Raw genomic sequence first — 24,509 nt, 5'->3', positions numbered from 1 at the left:
AATAATGCTCTTAAATAACATACGTAGTACTATAAAGAAAAACAATTATACTCAGTTATCCAGTATCTTTTAAATTGTCACATAGTAACCTATGTGCCCCTTCATCAATACATTAAACAATACAACCTAGAAGTCCTATAACTACATTTGGGGTGAGACTCAATGGTGTATTGTAATATCAATAGCAATTAATACAAAATTGATACGAAAATACCTTTCGTTTTTATTGGTGACAAAATCACAGATGTTGCTGATCCTACTATTGTGATCATAATTGTGAGGTTGCCTATAATTCTGATAGGAGGAAATTTTATATTTTAGTTTGAGGTTGGGAAAAACAAAACAACTGAACCTTAATTCAGTGATCCGAGGTGGTGTTAGGTTAGTTTTTGCCACCAGATGAGACTTACTGTGGGGCCATTGCTTTGCTTCCCATTTCCTCTTTCTAACACATCCTTATATTACAGTAGAAATAACAGGATTTTTCAAATTACATTAATATTCATTCAGGTAGTCTTAAGGAAAAAAATAATGAGAATCTTATTATTCTTAGGAAAAAAACGACCTTTTTTCTGAGCCTGGTTATATTTATTAATTGGTAAAATTTTTGTACCTCTCTGTTTTATTATTTTATTTTTGTGTTGTACATTGAGGCCTAAAGACACTCTTGGAGCTAGAAAAAAAAAAGCAAAGTTATCGGATGCAAGAGGGAGCATATAAATATAAGTCTAAGCTATCACTCAGGAACACGAAGGCAGGATCTAGGATGTACTGTGGGCAACAGTCGAATGAATTTTTTTTTTTTTATGTTAAGTCACCTTTTGCAGTCTTTTTTTTTTTTTTTTATTGTTGGGGATTCATTGAGGGTACAATAAGCCAGTTACACTGATTGCAATTGTTAGGTAAAGTCCCTCTTGCAATCATGTCTTGCCCCCATAAAGTGTGACACACACCAAGGCCCCACCCCCTCCCTCCGTCCCTCTTTCTGCTTCCCCTCCCCATAACCTTAATTGTCATTAATTGTCCTCATATCAAAATTGAGTACATAGGATTCATCCTTCTCCATTCTTGTGATGCTTTACTAAGAATAATGTCTTCCACTTCCATCCAGGTTAATACGAAGGATGTAAAGTCTCCATTTTTTTTAATGGCTGAATAGTATTCATGGGCGAGAGACATGAATAGAACTTTCTCTAAAGATGACAGACGAATGGCTAACAAACACATGAAAAAATGTTCATCATCTCTATATATTAGAGAAATGCAAATCAAAACAACCCTGAGATATCATCTAACCCCAGTGAGAATGGCCCACATCACAAAATCTCAAAACTGCAGATGCTGGTATGGATGTGGAGAGAAGGGAACACTTTTACACTGCTGGTGGGACTGCAAACTAGTACAACCTTTCTGGAAGGAAGTATGGAGAAACCTCAAAGCACTCAAGCTAGACCTCCCATTTGATCCTGCAATCCCATTACTGGGCATCTACCCAGAAGGAAAAAAATCCTTTTATCATGAATTTTTAATATTTGACAATGTTTATTAAGGATACAGCTTGGTTTTAAAAAGACATTGCCGTGTTTTAAGTTTTATCATCTTACTTTCTTTTTCTCAGTACTATAGAAATGTCACTTCAGAATAATACTGCTCGAGCATTTAAAAATAAGTTTCTAGAAATTAATTTTTCTTTATAATGAAAAACATAGTGTTTAGAATGAAAATTACATTGATGTTGCTAATACTATTCTTTATAAAATTTTCTCTATTTTTGCCAATGAAACTTGTCCACCATAGTTCATCAATGCACCTTGCAGTACAACATCTGAGGATATTTAGATTCAATTCAATTTCAATTTAACAAATATTTATAAACACTTACTGTCGCTAGACACTGCTGTAGGAATGTAGGGAAATATAGAAAGGAGTAAGAAATCACACATTTCCTGATGCTTTCAGAAAGTCAGGAAAAGAGAAAGAAAAACCAAAAAAAAAAAAAAGACTATAAGAAAAAAGGTATGATAATAGTAGTTATTATTGGGTACTAAGTGCTCCTCATTCATTATTGCTCTTTCTGCAAAGTAGCTGGGTCACTTAGGATGCTTTCAGCTATAAATAACAGAAAATTCCAACTCAAACTAGCTTAAAACATAAGGCAATTTATTACTCACATATCCATTTTAGAGGTAGGGTGGCTTGAGGATTGATTAAATCAATGGCTCAACAACACTTTTAAGTGCCCAGTTTTTTATCTTTACTTTTTCTATGTCATTTTAGGTTAGATATGTGGCTTTTTGCAGTGTAGCTGCCCTTATGATTATAAGATGTTTCCCAACTTCAAGCATCAAACAATTTGACAGTACCCAAAAGAGGAGACTATCTTTTCTTGTGAACTATCTTAGGAGCCACCCCTTCCATCCTCAGACAACGCAAAATAAAACAACCAAGCAACCAACCTCCTCTCTCACCAAGATAAAACAAAGAAAAACCCTTTGCTTGAATCCCTTGGCAGACGGGCCTTCATGTCTCTTTATCCAGAATAATTTCAGAAATTGTTGCCTGAAAGGATCACTGGCAAGGGCAATGGGATCACTGTAATTGGGTTAGAACAATCAGAATTTGTCCCACTTGCTAAGATGAGTGATGAAGCCAGCCTCCCTGAAAATGCATGACTGCACCAACATGGGTGGATTCCTGAACAAAATTGGGAGTCCTTAAGAAAAATAAGAGAATTAGGAAGGCAATCCGAATGTGCCTCCTACAGTAGCCATTATTATTTTTGAATTATAGTTTTGAAAACTGAGTTTCAGTAATGTTAAGTGATTTTACCATGATCAATATCTAATAAGTAGCAGATCCAGATATCAAATATGGTAGTAGTTTGGGCGTCCCAGAGACTCAGCCTTTCTAACTGTATCACTCCCAATGGTACTATAATGCTACAATGGAAAGATTTTAGAGTGTTGTATATTGATATCTTCTAATTCACGTGTAGAACTTTATTTTTATAAAACCAAATATGGTTTTATATAAATGTGCTCCCTACTTTATCTCCTCCTTGCTTGTCATACTTTCTTATTACATTCCTTAATCTTCATGGAAACAACAAAGCTAAAACTATGTGTCAAAATAGAACCAACCCCGACTTGTAAACCTTACTGCTTACTTGTATGGCATCTATGACTGGGTCTAATGTAAGCACCAACTTGTTAGAGACATCAACAGAATTCTGAATTTGTTTTATAACTCATATTTTATTCAAAGAAGCAGCATTTTTACTGGTGGAAAAGGGGACAAAGCACAGTCTTCCACCCCTATTACTAACCATAGATTTCCTCTTCCTATCAGCTCCCAAATAAGTTGTAATCTGAAACATGAGATTTCCTTTAAACCTTGTATTTTGTTCTCTCTCCAAATCAGCTTATTGTTTTCTGGTCTGAGTAACAGACCAAAACAAAGGCTAAACGTAATGCTTTATACTATTAAGTGTTGCTTCCAGAGCCTACCAGGAAATATGATGGATTAGTTGGAGGTAACCAAAGTTCAAAAAACACTGAGCACCAGTTTCTAGAGCCCATCATCTCTACTACCTTGATGTTGCTTAATATACTTTTGCAAATAAAGTAACTCGAAAGGCCAGGCATGGTGGCTCATGCCTGTAATCCTAGCATTGTAGGAGGCTGAGACAGAAGGATCACCTGAGCTCAGGAGTTTGAGACCAGCCTGAGCAAGAGCAAGATAGAAATCTATTTCTCTCTGAAACTTGCTTACTTTAAAAAAGAAAACAAAGCAAATTTATATTTAAGCAAAATACTTCGCTTGTCAAATTTAATATTAGACAACTTAAATAAGTGTAAAAATTATTTTGCCTAGCTCTGGGTAACTAGTTATTATAAAACAAGTTCTTACATAAACAAAGAAAAATAATCCAAGAGTTTACCAGTTAAATAAACAAGCTAAGGAAAGTTAGGCTATATAGAGGTTGTACAATGCTTACCCGAGACCACAAAAAAGACTCAACATCTTAATGGAAATTAAGAGTTTATATATTTCAGCCAATAGAAGGCTGTAATTTGACTACTTCTGCACTTCTCTCAAATTGTTTATTTAGTTTTTTTTTATTATTACTAATGATGTATTCATGTAATCTCCATAGTTTCAATTGGTTAAACAGAAACATAGATGCTTATTACAGCATATGTCTGGGTGCCCGGTGGGGCAATTTGTATATTTGTGCAATCAGAATTTTTAAAACTGTGTTAAATTCTTTCTTTAAGAGTGGAAAAATATTTGATTTAGTTTTCTTACCTAAAATGAGGTGTTTAAAATATTTTCTCTTTAATGCATTTCATTACTGTTTTTTCCTTTTGTGGGTTATGTGTTAAGAAATCAGATAATTTGTAAAGTATTATTTGATTAACCAAAAAAAAAAAAAAGCTTTCACTAAAAAGTTTTTTTTTTTATCACAAACTCACTGGCTTCTCATGAGCAAAATATAATTTAATTTAATTTGTGATTGAAAAGTATGATCAACGCCAATGGATTCATGAGGGCTACCTGAAAAATGTTATGTTTGTTTCTGTTTTAAAGCTTTTACCAAGTGGTATATTTTATTCTTTGCTACTTTATGCTATTTAAAGATTAAAGGAGACAAATTTTTGAAAATTCTAAATATAACGAGGAAAACCAGGAGGATCTTGTCTAAATTGATGGAAGGGTGTTATTTGCTAAATATGAGAAAACGTGGTTGTATGTAATATAATTTTATTGCTGGAGAGATAATTTGACCAGATAGGCATACTTGAAAATTAAAGTTAGATTTGGCATCCAAATATCCTAAGGTTTTCAGGGTTTTGATCTGTTTATTAGCCATGCAAAAATATATTGCTGTTTCTTAATCTGATCATAGTTGATGCTGCCACTGGAGTTATTTTTTCCCTCACTTTGATATGGTATGTTTTATTTTCAAGTGCTTGTTTCACAAGAAAAGCAAACAAAATAAGATTTCCACTTCCCTCCCCTCAGCAGCCATGTTTTTGTTTCATTAGCCAGCATTGTGAGGAGATATTAAAATGACTCATTCTTATAATTCATTTGTGTCTAAAGTGACTGGATATTATGAGAGCTGAGCTCCAACTTTTATCTCTCAAATATGAATGCAGCAATATTACAAAGTTGTAATTTACTCTGAACTATTTAATCACTGCAATCTACAGATAAGTTGGCTTCGGAATCTTGGCTTAATTTTATAACTAAGTCTTCTTTCCCATTCAAATTGCTATGACTGTGCTAAAGATATGTGGTTAGAGGATACAACTAAATGAGTCATAGGTTTAAAAGTGTATCAGCTTCCCCCCAATTTTCCAGTCTTCTTTAATTTTACTTGTCAAAATAAGTGCAAATGAGGGGCTATTGGTTATCTATCTTCAAGTATATTTCAAAGCAGAGTCTGTGATGGAGAAATCGCTGGATTTAGAATCAGAATACCTGGTTTGAGATTTGCAATCCTTTTGTCTAGTACTCATGTGACTCTGGACAAAATTATTGAACTATCTCTGACCTCTACTTCCTCATTTGTAGAAAAAGTATGGTAAGACCTTCTGCATATGACGTTTGGGCAACTACGGTGAAACACTGATGTGCAGTAGATTCTAAACTGATGCACAAAAACCAAAGGTAAGGTGTGAGGGCCTTACGCGGTGTTTTGGTTAGTCAGTGAATAAGAAAATTCCAGAACACATTGTATTATTAATGTATTTCTCTGAGATTTAAAAGCAAAAGATGTAAAACAACCTGAGTATCTACAAATGGGTAACTAGTTACATATATTTTGTTCCTTTACAGAACACCATGTGAATAGCCTTCGAAATGATGCTTTACATCTATATTTTTTGCCTTGGAAAGGTATTTGTGGTCATTTATGAGTCATCAAGTACTGTGATTAAATACATTGCATAATCAAATTTTATTAAAACTACAAATTCAGGGCGGCGCCTGTGGCTCAGTCGGTAGGGCGCGGGCCCCATATACCGAGGGTGACAGGTTCAAACCCGGCCCGGCCAAGCTGCAACCAAAAAATAGCCGGGCGTTGTGGTGGGCGCCTGTAGTCCCAGCTTTTCGGGAGGCTGAGGCAAAAGAATCGCTTAAGCCCAGGAGTTGGAGGTTGCTGTGAGCTGTGTGAGGCCACGGCACTCTACTGAGGACCATAAAGTGAGACTCTGTCTCTACAAAAAAAAAAACAACTACAAATTCATGTGTCTGTATACATATACAAGTGCAAATATCAAACATGTAAGATGCATCATGGCTATCTACAGCTGTGGGGATTTAGAGTAATTTATTCCCATTTGCATTTTCTAATTACAGCCTTCTAGCAGCTCAGATATCTAAACTCTTAATTTCTACCAAGATATCCAGTCTTTTTGTGGCCTAGGCTAAGTGTCATACAACCTCTATCCATTTCAACTTTCCCTAGCTTATTTAAGTGAACAGGTTAAGGCTCTTGTGGTTTGTTTATGTAAGAACTTATAATGACTAATTCCACGAAGCTAGATTTCTCTCATTTCAGAAACTTTTTTTTGCTTTTTAGTTAGTGGGTGTTGTCATACACAGTTTAGAGGTTTAATGATATACTGAATTCGAACACTCCAAAGTATTTACGTCTTGGACTATGTGTCCAAGTTATGTTGTCACTGTTTTTAAAGTCAAAAAAAAAAAAAAATCCTCAAGGTAATTTTCTCTCCTTTCATTACTAAATAAATGATTCACTTAAGAAATTCCCTTGGAAATGTGAACAATGTATTAAGTATCTCTGTCTATTTATGGTGTAGTTTTTCCTCATTTTAAAAGAGGACATTAGCTGTTTTCCTTTTTTCTTCAACAGAAAAGGCCTGAGCAATAAAGAATATTTACTCAAAAGGTCTTTTCTTCTAAGAGACATATATTAAGAAATCTAAACGAACATTTTTAAATTAACTCTTTTTCAAGTAACTCCTTGGTATATAGTTGCTTTAGCACAAACCTGCTAAGTCCATTAAAAACAAAACAAATGAAAACCTTCTGTTTTAATTTTAAGATAAATCTGCATCTAAGGAATTGGATGTATTCATAGGGTTTGGTGGGTATGAGATTTGATACCAAAAAATTCCATCCAAATTGTTTTTGCATATTCGACTGTATTGCAAATACAGCTGAAGAGCTTGTGCTTTTCTGTACCCTATGGTAAACAGGATATGCTGTTAATATTTTATTTCCCTAACTGAATTATCAAGTTCCTTGAGCATGGGAATTATTGTATATTACTTGTGGAAATCTGTGTCTTATAAGAAATGAAAACATTTGTTGATTTGGTTTACTTAATTTTATATTATTTTGTAAAACAAATGCTTTTTAGAGAAGGAGTGGTTTCTCTTATTGATCTGGATTTCTACCGATGGGTTTAATAAATTAGTTTCAAGACACATGTGAGGAGTGAAATCCTTCTTTATGAATGTTTGGTCCAAATATAGATTTTTGATATGCTTTTTATTCTCCAGAAGAACTTTTTATATATACATCTTATATTTTTATAAAATTTATATTCAATATGTTTTAGTATTAACATATGCCCTTTGCTAACGTTAGAAGAAATATGATTTCCTTATCTATGATGCTGACATTTCCAAATAGAAAAGAAATTAAATTTGGTAAGTGAAAGAGGTGCTAAAATGCAGAGATTCCTCTCCCATTCTCTGTTGTTTGAGATGAGAAATTGTGAAGCACCTTTCTTACCTTCTACAGTGGAACAATTTCATTTCAGATCCATGTTGGTGTGGAAATTTCGCTCAAGGTGAAGAATCGCCTGATGTCTTATTTAATACTATGCCTCTGTGAGTTGTCCTCTCTGCTTTTTCTTGAAGTTATACACTAGCAGAAGGACTGTCATTGCCCTTGCTTTTCATCTTTGCTGCACATTTACTTCTCGACAGGCTTAAATAATGGCTAAAATCGTTGAAGTGATTTATACCTGTAGAGTGATGTCTTCATTTGCTCTACTCACAATCCCTTCTTTTTCTTTCTTTCTTCTTCTTCTTTTTTTTTTTTATCCTAATGGTCTGGTGAACACCTAGTGTAGGTGCATTTTATTAGAGAGTATATTCCCTCTAAATGCGGTTCCTATGCTGAAAGAAATGGGCCATAATCATATAAAAGTAAAGTATCTCTTTGCAGAATTTACAAGAAATGGAATATCCTTATTCCTGAAGCGTAGAACATAAAAGAAGTATTCCCTTTCAGTATAAGATTGCTTTTTATAACAATGTTGATTAAGTGTATCATATCACCAGCTGTTGTGACATCTAGGCAAATGAATGATTCTACTGAAAAATCTCCCTTGCAAGGTGTAAATCTCTTGAAATTTCTAGTTATCTAAAATTTTCTTATTCCTGTTGAGGCAGGAGGGATTGGTTCCCGGTCTCTACAGATTGCTTTACTCCTAGTTCATAAAATTGCAGTTAATAATGATTAGCTAAGATCATTTTGGATTTGATGAACTGCTCTATCATCATTGAATGAGAGTCTTTAAATCTGCAATTTAACAACTTATAGGGACTTTGCACTGATTAATTCATGTGGTCATGGTCTCAAGGCTGACATGGCATCTTCTCAGCCCTCCATTCCATTGGGATCAACATCATCATTTTATACAGAATGAACTTACTACTTTATAGGCTTAGTTGGACAGAAATTTTAACCATTAGCGGTAGGACGTGCCACTGAAATTTAATTTGTTGACCTATGAGAACACCAGAAGATCTCATCTTTTACTGAACTTTCTAAACATAAATTAAGGTTATCAGAGAATCAAAATGATTCTGACATTTGAACTTCAGTAGAAGGCTAATACATTTCAAATAAGTACTTCCCTTCCTGAATGTTCAGTGTTTTATCAGCATTACGTATCAGGCTCTTAAGAAAATGTTATATCTTGTGGAGAAAAGTGTGGATCACTGGTACTGGCTGTTAAACTTTATGCTGGGGCCACGCAGCATCTGTTCTCCCTTTATTCTGGCACTAGAAACTCTCATTGTATGTAACTTCGTAGCACTGTTGATCAAGGTCCCCTGCCTTGTTTATTCAGGAGGTAGATTCATGGCCAAAGCTATTGAGTTTTCTTCCTCCGGACTTGGAATCTTGAGGGGGGAAATAAGAGAACAGAAAGATTATATGGGCCTAACTTATTGTAGGTGTGTTACCTGAGTATAGTGGGCTGTCCAGACATATAATATGAAAACTAGAGATATGCATGACTTGATACTTTCTGGAAAGCCCTTGCATTAGTAATTCTTGCTGTCAGGCTCTTGAGAGCTGGATTAGTTCTTTCCTTTCCCTGACCCAGGTTTCCTTCTTTCCTTTCCTTTGAGGTACCACCAAGACTTCCAATAAATTTCCCTTTTCATTAATTAAGCTTGAATCAGTGTCTGTTATTTTCTACTCAAGAACAGATAAAGCTCCCCTTTTGACATTGCTAAAGTTTGTAAGTCATGTACCATTCTTTGATAGTTCTTCACCTTACATTCTTTGGAGTATAAAATATAGTGGGATATACATGCATTTTACTACCATAATATAAAACTTATCTTTAGGAGGTATTCTCAGAGCAAAGTGTCTATTGAAATTCAAAATGTTGACCAGGGTTCAATAAAGGGTTTCAGGGCCTGTTCCCAGCCAGACTCCTCTCACTCATGGGATGCTAGCCTTCTCTTGGGTCAAGACGCCCCTGTCACTCTTCTTTTCCTTCACTTCTTAGAGCATGTCATGTCCTTTCCTGCCCAGTTCCTTTATACTTGCCATTCCTTCTACCAGAAATTTTATTTCATTTCCATCAGCTGCCTTCTAATCCTTCAGGTCTAAGTAAAAGCTCAGGAAGAATTCCCTTGTCTATATTACTCTAAGTAGATCAACCAATCTCCTATATCCTATTATCCAATGGACAATTTTCATGGGGAGATCTCAGAGGCTTTTCAGATGTAACCAGCCCCACCCAGATCTCCTGATTCTCCCTTTTCTAACCAGTTTCTCTTGCACTCTCCCATTCAGCATTACAACTTTGCAGTGTTCCCCTTTTCTTTCTATTACCCCATACCAAGGCACCAGATAGTTTTGTGGTTTCTAACCCAATTACCTCTACTCCTCCCACCTTCACAGTTGCATTCTGTCCCCATCATCAGCTTTTGTTGGGGGAGCTGCCACTGTCTTCTAGTTTATTTCACTTTTCCTCCTACAATGTAAAGGAGTGCTGATATTTCCCTCTTTAGCATTGCCAGTGGCTTGTAATTCCAATTAGGAAAAAGAATATTTGATCTGTTGACTGGCCAGCAAGGACCTACATTATTCCCTCAATTGAAACACTTTCCTTTCCCTCCCACCCTCCTTCCCTTTTTGTCTTTCTTCCTGTCCAGTCATCCTGAGACCTGCTCTCCTTTGCACAGCCTCTTCTCCCTGTTGAAACAAATGCTCTTCCCAGATTTTTGCATGGTCGGCTCTTTCTTGTTATTTAAGTCTCAAGCTCAAATGACTTTCCCTTGGAGAGAACTTCTTCGACTGCTGATTCTAAAGAATAGTTCTCACACCAAGCTCTATCACATCATCTAGTTTCAAAACTTCAGAACAATTACCCTTGTGAAATTATCTTTTCCATGTCCTTGTTTTGCTTATTTATATGACTTGCCAGGGCACATTTTCACATCTAAGTTTTCCTATTGGCTATGCTTTAAAGCAAAACGAAACAACATCCTATTGGGTATCACCTTTTCTTCACTCCAGTTTTAGTTATTTTGTAACACACTTTCTCAAGTCAATGAAAATCACAGAAATAAGAGCTAATGATTGCATTTTCTGTGTTTACTTATAAAAGGAACTTCAAGATATACTATTTGTAGAAATTAACAATTTAAAATGGGCATTACTGTGGCTTAATTTTAAGCTAGACACGCATTCACACAAATAGCCCTTTTAGAAATGAGAATTGTCTGTGAGAGAATTAGCATGGGTTAATGTTTAGTCATTTTAATTAAGCAGGTAAATACACGAGTTCCTTGAGGGCAGAAACTGTGACATTTTCCTTTGGAGGCACCTTTGTTTCTTTGCCTTGCATGTTGTCTGTAAGTTCAAGTTGAGCCACATCAAATGGTTACTGAATTGAATAAAACGCGTACTTTGGAATTGTTTTAATATTCACCATCTGAAATTATTTTTTGAGCAAATGAAGTAAAGTTGTCTTCACGTAGAATTAAAAGGAAATCCAGGGAATTTGTGAATGTCAATGAATGTGAGAAAGATTCTCAATTCATCTCATTTGAAAACAAACTTGGAAATTCAAAAACAAGAAAGGATTTTTGTGTTTTGCACTTGAGGTTTTGCATTATATAAAAGAGAAATTTTGGAAGCTAGGTTTTTGGAGCTCTAGACTCTTTCCTGGTATCTTGGATTATGAGTCTCTAATATTTATTAATCTTGATTAAATGATAACCAGGGCATTCAACGTGCCAAGTCATTGGTGACCCAACTACTCTACTTCAGTAGTAAGTTTAGGTGAGTGTCCTCTACAATGAACCTAAGTAATGATTTTTAAACCACTGAAGATTGTGATCACCATGTGACTGTTTACAGAAAGATGCTATACTTAGTTCAAAATAACTATGGAATTCTCATCTTCTATACTCCTTTCTTAGCATTTATGGAAGGTGAGAGAAAATCTTTTTCATTTCCTTCATTCTTATTTTTTAGTCAAGTTTTTTTTTTTTTTTTTTTTTTCCTGTAAGGATGAATTTTCCCACTGTGATACCACTCAACTTGACAGCTATTGGACAGTGCCAACACCTGGTGAGACTGCAAAACTACTTCTCTGGTGCATTGAGGGTACACATGTAACTAGGGATAATTTTGCTTTGTGCTATTTTTTATAACCGTTTGGAGAATGGTCCACTAAAACAATTACAAGTAGCTGGTCTCCAAAAGACAAGAGTTTCATTTCAGTATTCTTTTTTTTTTTTACTTTTTTTTTTTTTTTATTGTTGGGGATTCATTGAGGGTACAATAAGCCAGGTTACACTGATTGCAATTGTTAGGTAAAGTCCCTCTTGCAATCATGTCTTGCCCCCATAAAGTGTGACACACACCAAGGCCCCACCCACCTCCCTCCTTCCCTCTTTCTGTTTCCCCCCCCATAACCATAATTGTCATTAATTGTCCTCATATCAAGATTGAGTACATAGGATTCATGCTTCTCCATTCTTGTGATGCTTTACTAAGAATAATATCTTCCACGTCCATCCAGGTTAATACGAAGGATGTAAAGTCTCCATTTTTTTTAATGGCTGAATAGTATTCCATGGTATACATATACCACAGCTTGTTAATCCATTCCTGGGTTGGTGGGCATTTAGGCTGTTTCCACATTTTGGCGACTGTAAATTGAGCTGCAATAAACAGTCTAGTACAAGTGTCCTTATGATAAAAGGATTTTTTTCCTTCTGGGTAGATGCCCAGTAATGGGATTGCAGGATCAAATGGGAGGTCTAGCTTGAGTGCTTTGAGGATTCTCCATACTTCCTTCCAGAAAGGTTGTACTAGTTTGCAGTCCCACCAGCAGTGTAAAAGTGTTCCCTTCTCTCCACATCCACGCCAGCATCTGCAGTTTTGAGATTTTGTGATGTGGGCCATTCTCACTGGGGTTAGATGATATCTCAGGGTTGTTTTGATTTGCATTTCTCTAATATATAGAGATGATGAACATTTTTTCATGTGTTTGTTAGCCATTCGTCTGTCGTCTTTAGAGAAAGTTCTATTCATGTCTCTTGCCCATTGATATAAGGGATTGTTGGCTTTTTTCATGTGGATTAATTTGAGTTCTCTATAGATCCTAGTTATCAAGCTTTTGTCTGATTGAAAAAATGCAAATATCCTTTCCCATTGTGTAGGTTGTCTCTTTGCTTTGGTTATTGTCTCCTTAGCTGTACAGAAGCTTTTCAGTTTAATGAAGTCCCATTTGTTTATTTTTGTTGTTGTTGCAATTGCCATGGCAGTCTTCTTCATGAAGTCTTCCCCCAGGCCAATATCTTCTAGTGTTTTTCCTATGCTTTCTTGGAGGGTTTTTATTGTTTCATGCCTTAAGTTTAAGTCCTTTATCCATCTTGAATCAATTTTTGTGAGTGGGGAAAGGTGTGGGTCCAGTTTCAGTCTTTTACATGTAGACATCCAGTTCTCCCAACACCATTTATTGAATAGGGAGTCTTTCCCCCAAGGTATGTTCTTGTTTGGTTTATCAAAGATTAGGTGGTTGTAAGATGTTAGTTTCATTTCTTGGTTTTCCATTCGATTCCAAGTGTCTATGTCTCTGTTTTTGTGCCAGTACCATGCTGTCTTGAGCACTATGGCTTTGTAGTACAGACTAAAATCTGGTATGCTGATGCCCCCAGCTTTATTTTTATTACAGAGAACTGCCTTAGCTATACGGGGTTTTTTCCAGTTCCATACAAAACGCAGAATCATTTTTTCCAAATCTTGAAAGTATGATGTTGGTATTTTGATAGGAATGGCATTGAATAGGTAGATTGCTTTGGGAAGTATGGACATTTTAACAATGTTGATTCTTCCCATCCATGAGCATGGTATGTTCTTCCATTTGTTAATATCCTCTGCTATTTCCTTTCTGAGGATTTCATAGTTTTCTTTATACAGGTCCTTCACCTCCTTCGTTAGGTATATTCCTAGGTATTTGATTTTCTTTGAGACTATGGTGAAGGGAGTTGTGTCCTTAATTAGCTTCTCATCTTGACTGTTGTTGGTGTACACAAAGGCTACTGACTTGTGGGCATTGATTTTATATCCTGAAACATTACTGTATTTTTTGATGACTTCTAGGAGTCTTGTGGTTGAGTCTTTGGGGTTCTCTAAGTATAAGATCATGTTGTCAGCAAAGAGGGAGAGTTTGACCTCCTCTGCTCCCATTTGGATTCCCTTTATTTCCTTGTCTTGCCTAATTGTATTGGCTAGAACTTCCAGCACTATGTTGAATAGTAAAGGTGACAGAGGACAACCTTGTCTGGTTCCAGTTCTAAGAGGAAAAGCTTTCAGTTTTACTCCATTCAGTAAAATATTGGCTGTGGGTTTGTCATAGATAGCTTCAATCAGTTTTAGAAATGTGCCACCTATGCCTATACTCTTCAGAGTTCTAATTAGAAAAGGATGCTGGATTTTATCAAATGCTTTTTCTGCATCTATTGGGAGGATCATGTGATCTTTATTTTTGCCTCTGTTAATATGGTGGATAACGTTTATAGACTTGCGTATGTTAAACCAGCCTTGCATCCCTGGGATGAAGCCTACTTGATCATGATGAATGACTTTTTTGATGATAAGCTGTAATCTATTGGCTAGGATTTTGTTGAGAATTTTTGCGTCTATGTTCATGAGTGAGATTGGTCTGAAATTCTCCTTTTTGTTTGGGTCTTTTCCTGGTTTTGGTATCAGGGTGATGTTTGCTTCATAGAATGTGTTGGGGAAGATTCCTTCTTCCTCAGTTTTTTGGAATAATTTCTGCAGTACAGGAATAAGCTCTTCCTTGAAGGTTTGATAGAATTCTGTAGTGAAGCCATCTGGACCAGGGCATTTTTTGGTTGGAAGCTTTTTTATTGTTTCTTTGATCTCAGTGCTTGAAATTGGTCTGTTCAGGAGCTCTATTTCTTCCTGGCTGAGTCTAGGGAGAGGGTGTGATTCCAAATATTGATCCATTTCTTTCACATTGTCAAATTTCTGGGCATAGAGTTTCTGGTAGTATTCAGAGATGATCTCTTGTATCTCTGTGGGATCAGTTGTTATTTCCCCTTTATCATTTCTGATTGAGGTTACTAGAGATTTTACTTTTCTATTCCTCGTTAGTCTGGCCAATGGTTTATCTATTTTATTTATTTTTTCAAAAAACCAACTCCTTGTTTCATTAATTTTCTGAATGATTCTTTTGTTTTCAATTTCATTGATCTCTGATTTGATTTTGGATATTTCTTTTCTTCTACTGAGTTTAGGCTTAGATTGTTCTTCTTTTTCCAATTCCATAAGATCTCTTGTGAGATTGTTGATGTGCTCTCTTTCAGTTTTTCGAATGTAGGCATCTAAAGCGATGAATTTTCCTCTCAAAACTGCTTTTGCAGTATCCCACAGGTTTTGGTAGCTTGTGTCTTCATTGTTGTTATGCTCAAGGAAGTTAATGATTTCCTGTTTTATTTCTTCCTGCACCCATCTGTTATTCAACAGAAGATTGTTTAGTTTCCATGCCTTTGGGTGGCGTCGAGCATTTTTGTTAGAGTTGAGTTCCACCTTTAGTGCCTTATGGTCTGAGAAGATACAAGGTAAAATTTCAATTCTTTTGATTCTGTTGATATTTGTTTTGTGTCCCAGGATATGATCAATTTTGGAGAATGTTCCATGGGGTGATGAGAAGAATGTATATTCTTTATCTTTGGGGTGGAGTGTTCTATATGCGTCTATCAAGCACAGTTGTTCTAGAGTCTCATTTAAGTCTCTTATATCCTTGTTTAATTTCTGTTTAGAGGATCTGTCCAGCTCTGTAAGAGGAGTGTTAAAGTCCCCTGTTATGATGGTATTATCAGATATCATATTGCTCAGACTGAGTAAGGTCTGCTTCAAGAATCTGGGAGCATTTAAATTGGGTGCATAAATATTTAGAATTGAAATGTCTTCTTGTTGTATTTTTCCCTTGACCAATATAAAGTGACCATCTTTGTCTTTTTTGACTTTAGTTGCTTTAAATCCACATGTGTCTGAAAATAAGATTGCAACTCCTCTTTTCTTCTGAATTCCATTTGCCTGAAAAATTGTCTTCCAACCCTTGACTCGGAGCTTTAATTTGTCTTTTGAAGCCAGGTGTGTTTCTTGCAGACAGCAAATGGATGGCTTGTGTTTTTTAATCCAGTCAACCAATCTATGTCTCTTCAGTGGGGAATTCAAGCCATTAACATTTATTGAGATAATTGACAAGTGTGGTAGTATTCTATTCGTCTTATTTTGTGAGAGTCCATTGCTTAGTTTTATCTTTTGCATCAGTGTGGAGGTTAGGTTCTGTCCTTTAATTTCTGAGTTCTTACTTTGCTGCTGATCCATTGTGGTGGTCAGTGTGCAGAACAGGTTGAAATATTTCCTGTAGAGCTGGTCTTGTTGTGGCGAATTTCCTCAATGTTTGTATATCCGTAAATGATTTGATTTCTCCATCAATTTTGAAGCTTAGCTTAGCAGGGTACAGAATTCTGGGCTGAAAATTGTTCTGTTTAAGTAGATTAAAGGTAGATGACCATTGTCTTCTTGCTTGGAAAGTTTCATTAGAGAAGTCTGCGGTCAATCTGCTGGATTTGCCCCTGTAGGTCAACTGGCGCTTACTCCTGGCAGCTTGCAGAATCTTTTCTTTGGTCTTGACTTTGGAGAGGTTCATCACAATGTGTCTTGGAGAAGCTCGGTTAGAGTTGAGGCGACCTGGGGTCCGATATCCCTCTGAAAGCAGTGTGTCAGAATCTTTGGTGATATTTGGGAAATTTTCTTTTATAATATTCTCTAGTATGGCTTCCATTCCACTGGGGCATTCTTCTTCCCCTTCTGGAATTCCTATAACTCGTATGTTGGAACGCTTCATAAAGTCCCATAATTCTGACAGTGAACGTTCTGCTTTCTCTCTCTTCTTTTCTGCCTCTTTTACTATCTGAGTTATCTCAAAAACTTTGTCTTCTACCTCTGAAATTCTTTCTTCTGCATGGTCTAACCTGTTGCTGATACTTTCCATTGCATCTTTAAGTTCCCTGATTGACTGTTTCATTTCCTTCAGCTCTGCTATATCCTTTTTATATTCTTCATATCGTTCATCTCTTATTTGATTCTGTTTTTGAATTTCCTTTTGGTTATTTTCCACTTTATTAACAGTTTCCTTCATTGTTTCCATCATTTCCTTCATTGTTTTCAACATGTGTATTCTAAATTCCCTTTCTGTCATTCCTAACATTTCTGTATAGGTGGAATCCTCTGCAGTAGCTACCTCATGGTCCCTTGGCGGGGTAGTTCTGGACTGGTTCTTCATGTTGCCTGGAGTTTTCTGCTGATTCTTCCTCATGGGTGATTTCTTTTATCTGTTTACTTGCCCTAATTTTCCTTTCAATTCCTCTTGCTCTTTAAGTTCTTGTGCCTGTGGACTAAGGGTTACAGGACCAGAAGGGTGAGAAGGTTTAAGAGCAAAAAAGCGATGAAAGAAATGAGGACTGAGTGATAAGAAAAAAAAAAATGAAAAAAAAGAAAAATAGAGAAAGGAGAGTGGTTGGGTGAAAGGAATATTGACAAAAAGAAGAGAGGCACAGAAAGAGGGAGACAGAGCAATATAGGTGTACAGTAGGGTACTTTGATACAACCTTAAAAAAAAAAAAAACACCTTCTGGGGGTGCCAAGTGGGGTGGTTCCCTTGAGGTCAGCAGCTCTTTGCTAACCTGATCAGACACAGTACCCCACCTCCACCAAGTAGAGAGGAAAGACAAAAATGCTATAAATCAAACCAAAACAAGCAAACAGAAAACTTTACGGGATAAAATTGGCTGGAAAAACCAAATAATAGTGGTAGAAACACTAACAAAAATGAAGTTCAGATTATTGAAATAGGCAGCAATGGGAAATTATAATTAAACTAGAAAAATTGAGAAAGAAAAAGGATCTGTATGGAAAAGGTTGAACTTAAAAAACAAAACAACAATCTAGAACGTCAAAATAAACAAAAAAAACAACCAAACCAAAAAAAAAACCAAACAAAGAAACAAAAAAAAACATACACGCAACCAAAAACAAAGCAGTATGTATATGGAATTGAATATTGTCTGGGCAACACGTGGTCTTCTGGGGTATGAGATGTTAATCACAGTTCTGATACGACTGGAGGCTGCTAGTTTCTCGAACCCCAGCAGGTAGACACCCTAAATCTCTCTTCAGCCCACTTAAAAGGCACTTTGAACTTGTTCACTTACTGAGCAGAAGCTTTCTCAGGGAAGTGCTTGTTGCTGGAATCACTGCTGAAGTGGCTATCCACTTACCCTGTGTGTCAAAACTGGTCTCCCTCTGCCCCCGAGGGTTAGGGCTGCAAGGCGGCTCAGACCCCGCCCTTAGGCTACTTGGTCGCTGGGTTACCAGCTCCCACCCAATTCCAGCTCTGCGACCCTGAGGGCGGAGCTTGCCAGGGCAGATCGCTCACAATGTCTGCCTGTGACCCACAGCCAAACTCTATTAGCTCCGTCTGGCTCAGCGGCTCAGACTGGGGCCCTAGACAAAGGCCAGAGTTCTCCGCACTCCCGCTCAGGCTCTCCCCAAGGCAGTTCAGCTGAGTGCCAAGTCCAAAGACACCAAAACAGTTCACAGGTAAGGCCTTTCTGGTTTGCAGTCTCGCTGCTACTGAACTTACAGTTGCAGGCGGGTTTAGGCGGATTGAACACACGCGACCACTTGCCGGTTTTCCACTGCTTTAGTCCTCCTCTTGGGGTCCAGAAGTCTCTCGCCGACTCCCTGTATCCTCTCAGGGGTGATGATAGGCAGATCCCACCAGCCAGAGATGCCTGGAGTCCTATATCCCCAGACTCACGGTGCCCAGATGCAAGGAAGCTGTTACTCGGCTGCCATCTTGCTCCACCCCCTCATTTCAGTATTCTTAACTTCATATTTTTAGGTGAAATGATTAGTGTCTTGACTTTGTTCATACATATAAATATGTGTGCATATATATAAAGAGAGACACATTTATATACACATTGGCTTTGCTTGACTTTGCTCAGACATATAGATATGTAGATGTGTGTAGAGATAGATAGATAGATAGATAGATGCAGCAATGTTTATAAGAAACAAATTTTCAGGAAATTGTATTGCATTTTGTTTAGAAATGTACATTCCTAGAACAGAAGTTACAAACTGACAGCCTATGTGCTGAAATAGACCCTAGAACCTGGTTTCATTTGTCCCAACTGACGTTATTGTTGTTGCTATTGTTATTATTATTACCTAACCTTTAACAATCAGAAGATTTCATATAGAAATTCAGATTATCTGAAAAATCAGGAGACACTATAAGAAATTGCGTGCATTTCAATTGCTGGTGATGCTGTGATTTTAAACTGCAAATGACAACAATTTAAGGGCTTCCATCCCTTCATCTTACTGCTTCTCTTCCGTATCAAATGGTGTAAGCTACAAGCACTAAAATGCTTACCCAGAATACTCCTTGGCTTAATGAGGTATTACATGCCATTGTATTCCACCTGCAATTTTTTCTCCCAATTTCTATATTGTATCAATTTTTCCTCCATAAAGTTTTTCACATTTGGGCCTATTTGCTTCCTCTCTTTGATATGACTTTTATTCAGGTCATGTTTTTTCTCCCTTCAGAGCTTCTGAATGTATTGCTATCTTAATCATCACCATCCCTCCTCCCTTAACCTGGCCTCCACCTGTCTTGCCTGACTTGGCACACCTGTTACAGATTTATAGATTTCTACACCCAAAGCTGCCCTCAGACCTGAAGTGACACACAGAACCAGGGTCCACCTACTTAATGTATAGTCAGCACACAATCCGTTTCCACCCGTCATTTTGTGCGTTAATCCACACACAAACAACCAGCCAATGTGCCCATTTCCCTAGCACCAAAATAGGCATCTTCCCATCTGTGATGCCAGATCCCAGCATTACCTCTTTCTCTTTATCTGCTCAGACTGTGACTGCTGTCAAGGCTGGACTTCCCAGCCCACCTTGGTCTGCAGTTGCACAAGGTATCTCATCTCACCTGATGTTTATTTCAAAATCATACATTGTTTTCCTGGTTCTCCTAAGACAAAATTTCCCCAACTATGATCCTTGGACATCTTACTTCAGAATCACCTCTTATTTTTAAGCATTTATTCTTTGGCTCCACCTACAGTCTGCTAAATCTCTTAAGTTGGAACCTGGAATCTGATGAATCTAAAACTTGGGATGTCTAGAATTTAAAGGCTACATGACTGGTATTGGTGGAAGATTGCCTCAAGGTTTGAAGGGGGTGAAACCAGGTTCAATTTCCTTTGGAATGAATGCAGTTTCAGGTGCTCCAGTGGCTTCTACCATCTCTTCCACAGCCCCCTAATCTAACTGAATTAAGGTGGAGGGCAAATAAGAGCCCCGGTGCCTTTCTGAGCAAGAAAATTGAGTTAATTAAAGAATAAGCACTTTGAGCACAAGAGTATGCTTCCTTTAAAAAAAAAAAAAATATATATATATATAGTTCTCTGTCATCCTCATAACTTGTCTCTTGTCATGCCACAATTAATAAACATTGAACTGGACAAAGTTGATAAAAATTTGAGGCTGAGAAGCTAAGGAAGAGCAGCAGTTCTCAGAATGGTGATTGTCATGGGAATGGTAACTACTATTGGCTGAAAGCTCACTCTGGGTGGCGTGCTGTTCTCACTGCTTTGTGTACATCACTCCAGTGAAATGCTTACCCCAACCGCAATAAGGTGTTGCTGTGATTATTCATATTTTAACAATGAGGACTGTTCTGGAATGACATGCCAGAGGGGGCAACACAGACACTGAGATGTGAGATGCAACCACTTTTGCTATTCATGTGGGGGTGGTGATTTTTAGAACAAGTTAAAGCATTCATTTTATTTTTTTTAAAGCAAAGATAGAGGGAGGGGAGGTTGATAAATTTAAAATTCTGATTGATAACTGTTGGGAAGGCCATGTACTAAAAAAGTGATTTAATAAAAAAAAACAACAACAGAATTTGGACTGGGGGACCTGGTTTTAAGATGCAATTTGCCGCTAACCAGGACTGTAAGTTTCAACAAGATCCAAAGTGTCTCTAAGCCTCAGTCCTTTAATCTATAAAATGGGGACAAGACTACTGTACATTTGGTTGTTGTAGATACCAAATGATGGAATGTATAGAAAATGCAATAAAAATATACAATGCTATTCCAGATTGTTCAAGATATGAGCCAAGCTCTCAGAAAACATTACTCTTGGGAAGCCTGATTTTAAGAGGAAAAGAATCAGAAATAATGAAATCTCATTTTCACAGTCTCACCAAGCAGGTATTTTAGTCCCCACATAAAGCAGGTATTCTGGTCCCCAGCTAATGAAACTGAGGCTCAGGGAAGTGTAGTTAACTGCTGCAGTCACATAGCTAGTCAGTAGCTGAACTGAGATCTATATACCATGCCTGCTGACTTCCAATGCCATGATCTTTTCACTGTGCCAGTTTGTCCTTTTTTTTTTTTAATAAACCAACCCATATACTTTTTCTTAACATTAAAAACAAAAGACATTTATGTTTGAAAACTAACTCATCCTGATAATTCCCAATTAAGATATTGTCATCTAGCATCTGGCTCAATTTCCTTTTATGAAATATAGTAAACATAATTTGAGTGTAGCTCAAATGAAGTGTCCAAATGAGATAAAGCAGGTCACCTGGGAAATTAGATTTTATAGATTAAGAGAATTCAATGCCCAAGTTGTACTTAACGGACACGATTTTTTAAAAAAGAAAACTCATCAGGAAACAATTGATTATTCTATCAATTTCTATATGACATCTATAGCATGCAGCAATTAAAGTAAAAATAAATAATATAATTTTTATAAGTGCAATAAAGAACATCTCTGTCTTCATGGATTTGGGAATTGAAAGAAAACACAGGGGGAACTTTATATAAGTTAATTTTTTCCCCTGTACTTTGATTTTAAAGAATTCTATATAAAAGATGTTTTAATAAAAAGAAGTTTGTAGCCCTGTAGCTTTTTAAAGGAAATGATTCTGAGAACACTTCATGTCTGTATTAACGTTTATCCTCCACTATTAAATGTGGTGGCTGGGCCATTGGGCAAAAGGAGTGATTTTTCTTTTAGAAAAGTAAACATTTTAAAAATGAGGGTGGGGATAGGGTGGGATTTAGGATGAGAATGGGTGTTAGGGTGAGGGTACGATGAAGTTGGAGGTGTTGATTTAAACACTGTAGGAAAACATTTTTTTAGCACAGATCATGTTCTGACAAGTAACTTAAACATTTTTTTGGAACATGATGAGGTGGTGGTTCTGTTCACTTTCTGTAGACACATATAACCTGGAATTGAATCCCAGCTCCAGCACTTCTTAATTGTGTACTTTTAGGCAAGTTACTTGAACTCTTTAAGCCTCTGTTTTCTTATGGGTAAATTGGGGATAGTTAAGTGCTTCATAGAGTTGTCATGATGACTAAGCATAATCATCAATAAATGTCAATACAAATTGTAGATGTTGTTAACATTATTACTATTTTGGTGTTGTATAACGTACTTGACGTGTTTATTACCATCTCCCATGACCTCATAAAACAATTTTTTAAAATTTCAACTACTTAAGAGCTGTCCCTTTACAATTTAATAGATGCATAAAATGGGGGGGGGAAGGCACAGCATACTCATTTAGAAAAAATATTGAATCAGTTTCCTTTAGGAGACAATAAAGATGTTCATAAAATCAAGATTATAAAACCAAGCCTTCTAGTAAATAATCATGGTTTTAGAGGTAATTTCAAAAGTGCACAAATTCATACTCATCATAGGAGAACGTATTGATTTGAGTGTGTATTTCAAGTAACCCTCTTAGGCATGCTGTGCCCGTGGCTGACAGCACTCTCCCCTGGGAAGGTGGCTTCTCTAAGTGCAGTGAATGGTGATTCTATTCGTAGACATATTTTCCTACAGCATGCATTCCTTTCTGTGATTATTATTTTAAAACACTTGTCCTCAAATTATTTAGTCTTCTTGGCTATAAAGGAAAAAAAATCTACAGCACTACAAAAATTTCAGAGAAAATACATATATGAATTGAAAATGCATATTAAGTCTTACCAACAAAGTAATCTATGTTTCCTGCAACATAAGGGCTATAAGAAGCATTTTAATATTTAAAGATCCCCAAACAACCACTTAGGCCAAGGTGTTAACAAAAAAAAAAGAAAACAAAAAAGGAATGCAAATCTGAAGTACTAATGCAAATCAGAAATACTAATATCATTTGAACTGCCAGGGCATTTCCCTCATTCCCCCCTGCTATTCCTTGCTTACAAACAAAAACAAATTTTTCACACCAATAGAAAATCAAGAGCAAGAAAACTTACCTTCCTTCAACCAAGAAATGTTATTTTTATCATTTTCAAAATGCTCAGCTGTTCTTACTTTTATCTTTTCCAGCTCAGTTTCTGACATCTAAGTGGAAGCAGAATTTGTGATATAAAAAATTCATTAAGAACCCAAATTTATAACATTGAGTATTATATTTAGAGACTACTGCCACATTATGGGAAAATTTTACTTCTATCGTTTCTCAGTTCACTGCCCCATGTTAAGTCATCTATTTTATCCATTTGTGTTATTTTAAAATATTGCATTGAAAACGAAACTTCATATGACATTTCACTGTTCAACAATAAAGATGGCTATGTTACAACTTCTGAATGTGAAAGAATAATAGATTCACAAATAGCCATAGGTTTGTAACAAACAATCGGGCAGCAAAGTGATCTGCAAAGATAAATAACAATAAAACATAAGAGGACCTTTGCAGGAATTTATTGGGTAGAGTGAGAAGCTTATGACCTAAGCCAGCCCAAGGTGAGCTCCCTGAAGGCATGGAGGAGACCCATTCTGCATCTTCAGTGCAGTGCACTTGACTTTCACCAGCTTGCTCACAAGGAAGGAGAGGATGTTGTGCTTGAAGCAGCAGCAACGCAATGTACTCACCTGTGTGTTCCAAAAGGAGGAGGCCCGAGGTGTGGGGCTGGGGAGCAGCGTGTTGTGGCTTCCCTTGTCTTGGGATGTCCAGCATTCCCCAACTATTACAAAGTGAGCGAAGAAACAAATACACTCCCTCCCTGGGTGGTGCTAGATTTGTATTGCTGCCAGAAGCATCCAACTTGCAGCTGAGAGTTCTTTCTCTCTCTTTTTTTTAAGGTAATATAAAGCCTGTGGTTCACAGCAATAAAAACCTTCTCCAGGCTAGCACTCATTTAAAATGACACTCTGCAAAATCGAGAAAAAAAAAAAAAAAGAACTCTTTTCACATGGACAAAGTTTCTTCCTCCCCTTCCTTCCTTCCCCACCATTCATCACCTTATGGTTAATATTAAAAGGTATATGTAAAAAGGTAGTGAAAATATACACAGATTATTTGGGTTCAAAGAAAAGAAAGGGAAACATTTAAAGCTACATTTTCTGGAAGTTCACCCTGCAGCTGGTATTTTGAAAAGCAAATTCCCCGCCCTAACATTTTATAAGCAACAAAGAAGCATTTCAAGTTCTTTTAATTATCTGCAGATATTCCAAAGAGGGTTCAGAATAACAATCCAAAGAAGATTTATTGTTAGATACTTAGTTAAGGATAATACTATTTTCAATGGAAGGTTAAAAACAGAAAA

General features: G+C 36.7%; 1 protein-coding gene across 1 annotated transcript in view; it reads right to left on the bottom strand.

Annotated features, from left to right (window-relative positions):
• The window catches only part of MDFIC2 (MyoD family inhibitor domain containing 2), a 122,628-nt gene extending 98,718 nt beyond the window's left edge, over positions 1 to 23,910 (bottom strand). The window contains exons 1-2 of the mRNA XM_053599538.1: positions 23,836 to 23,910; positions 23,214 to 23,301 (exon numbers count right to left, since the gene is read on the bottom strand). Of these exons, the coding sequence (XP_053455513.1) occupies positions 23,214 to 23,301 (88 nt within the window). The 5' untranslated portion in view covers positions 23,836 to 23,910. The remainder of the gene's footprint in view (positions 1 to 23,213; positions 23,302 to 23,835) is intronic.
• Positions 23,911 to 24,509: the final 599 nt, after the last annotated feature.

Source organism: Nycticebus coucang, chromosome 8, assembly GCF_027406575.1.
Source record: "Nycticebus coucang isolate mNycCou1 chromosome 8, mNycCou1.pri, whole genome shotgun sequence".
NCBI lineage: Eukaryota > Metazoa > Chordata > Mammalia > Primates > Lorisidae > Nycticebus > Nycticebus coucang.
This window is presented reverse-complemented; position numbering and strand designations above follow the sequence as displayed.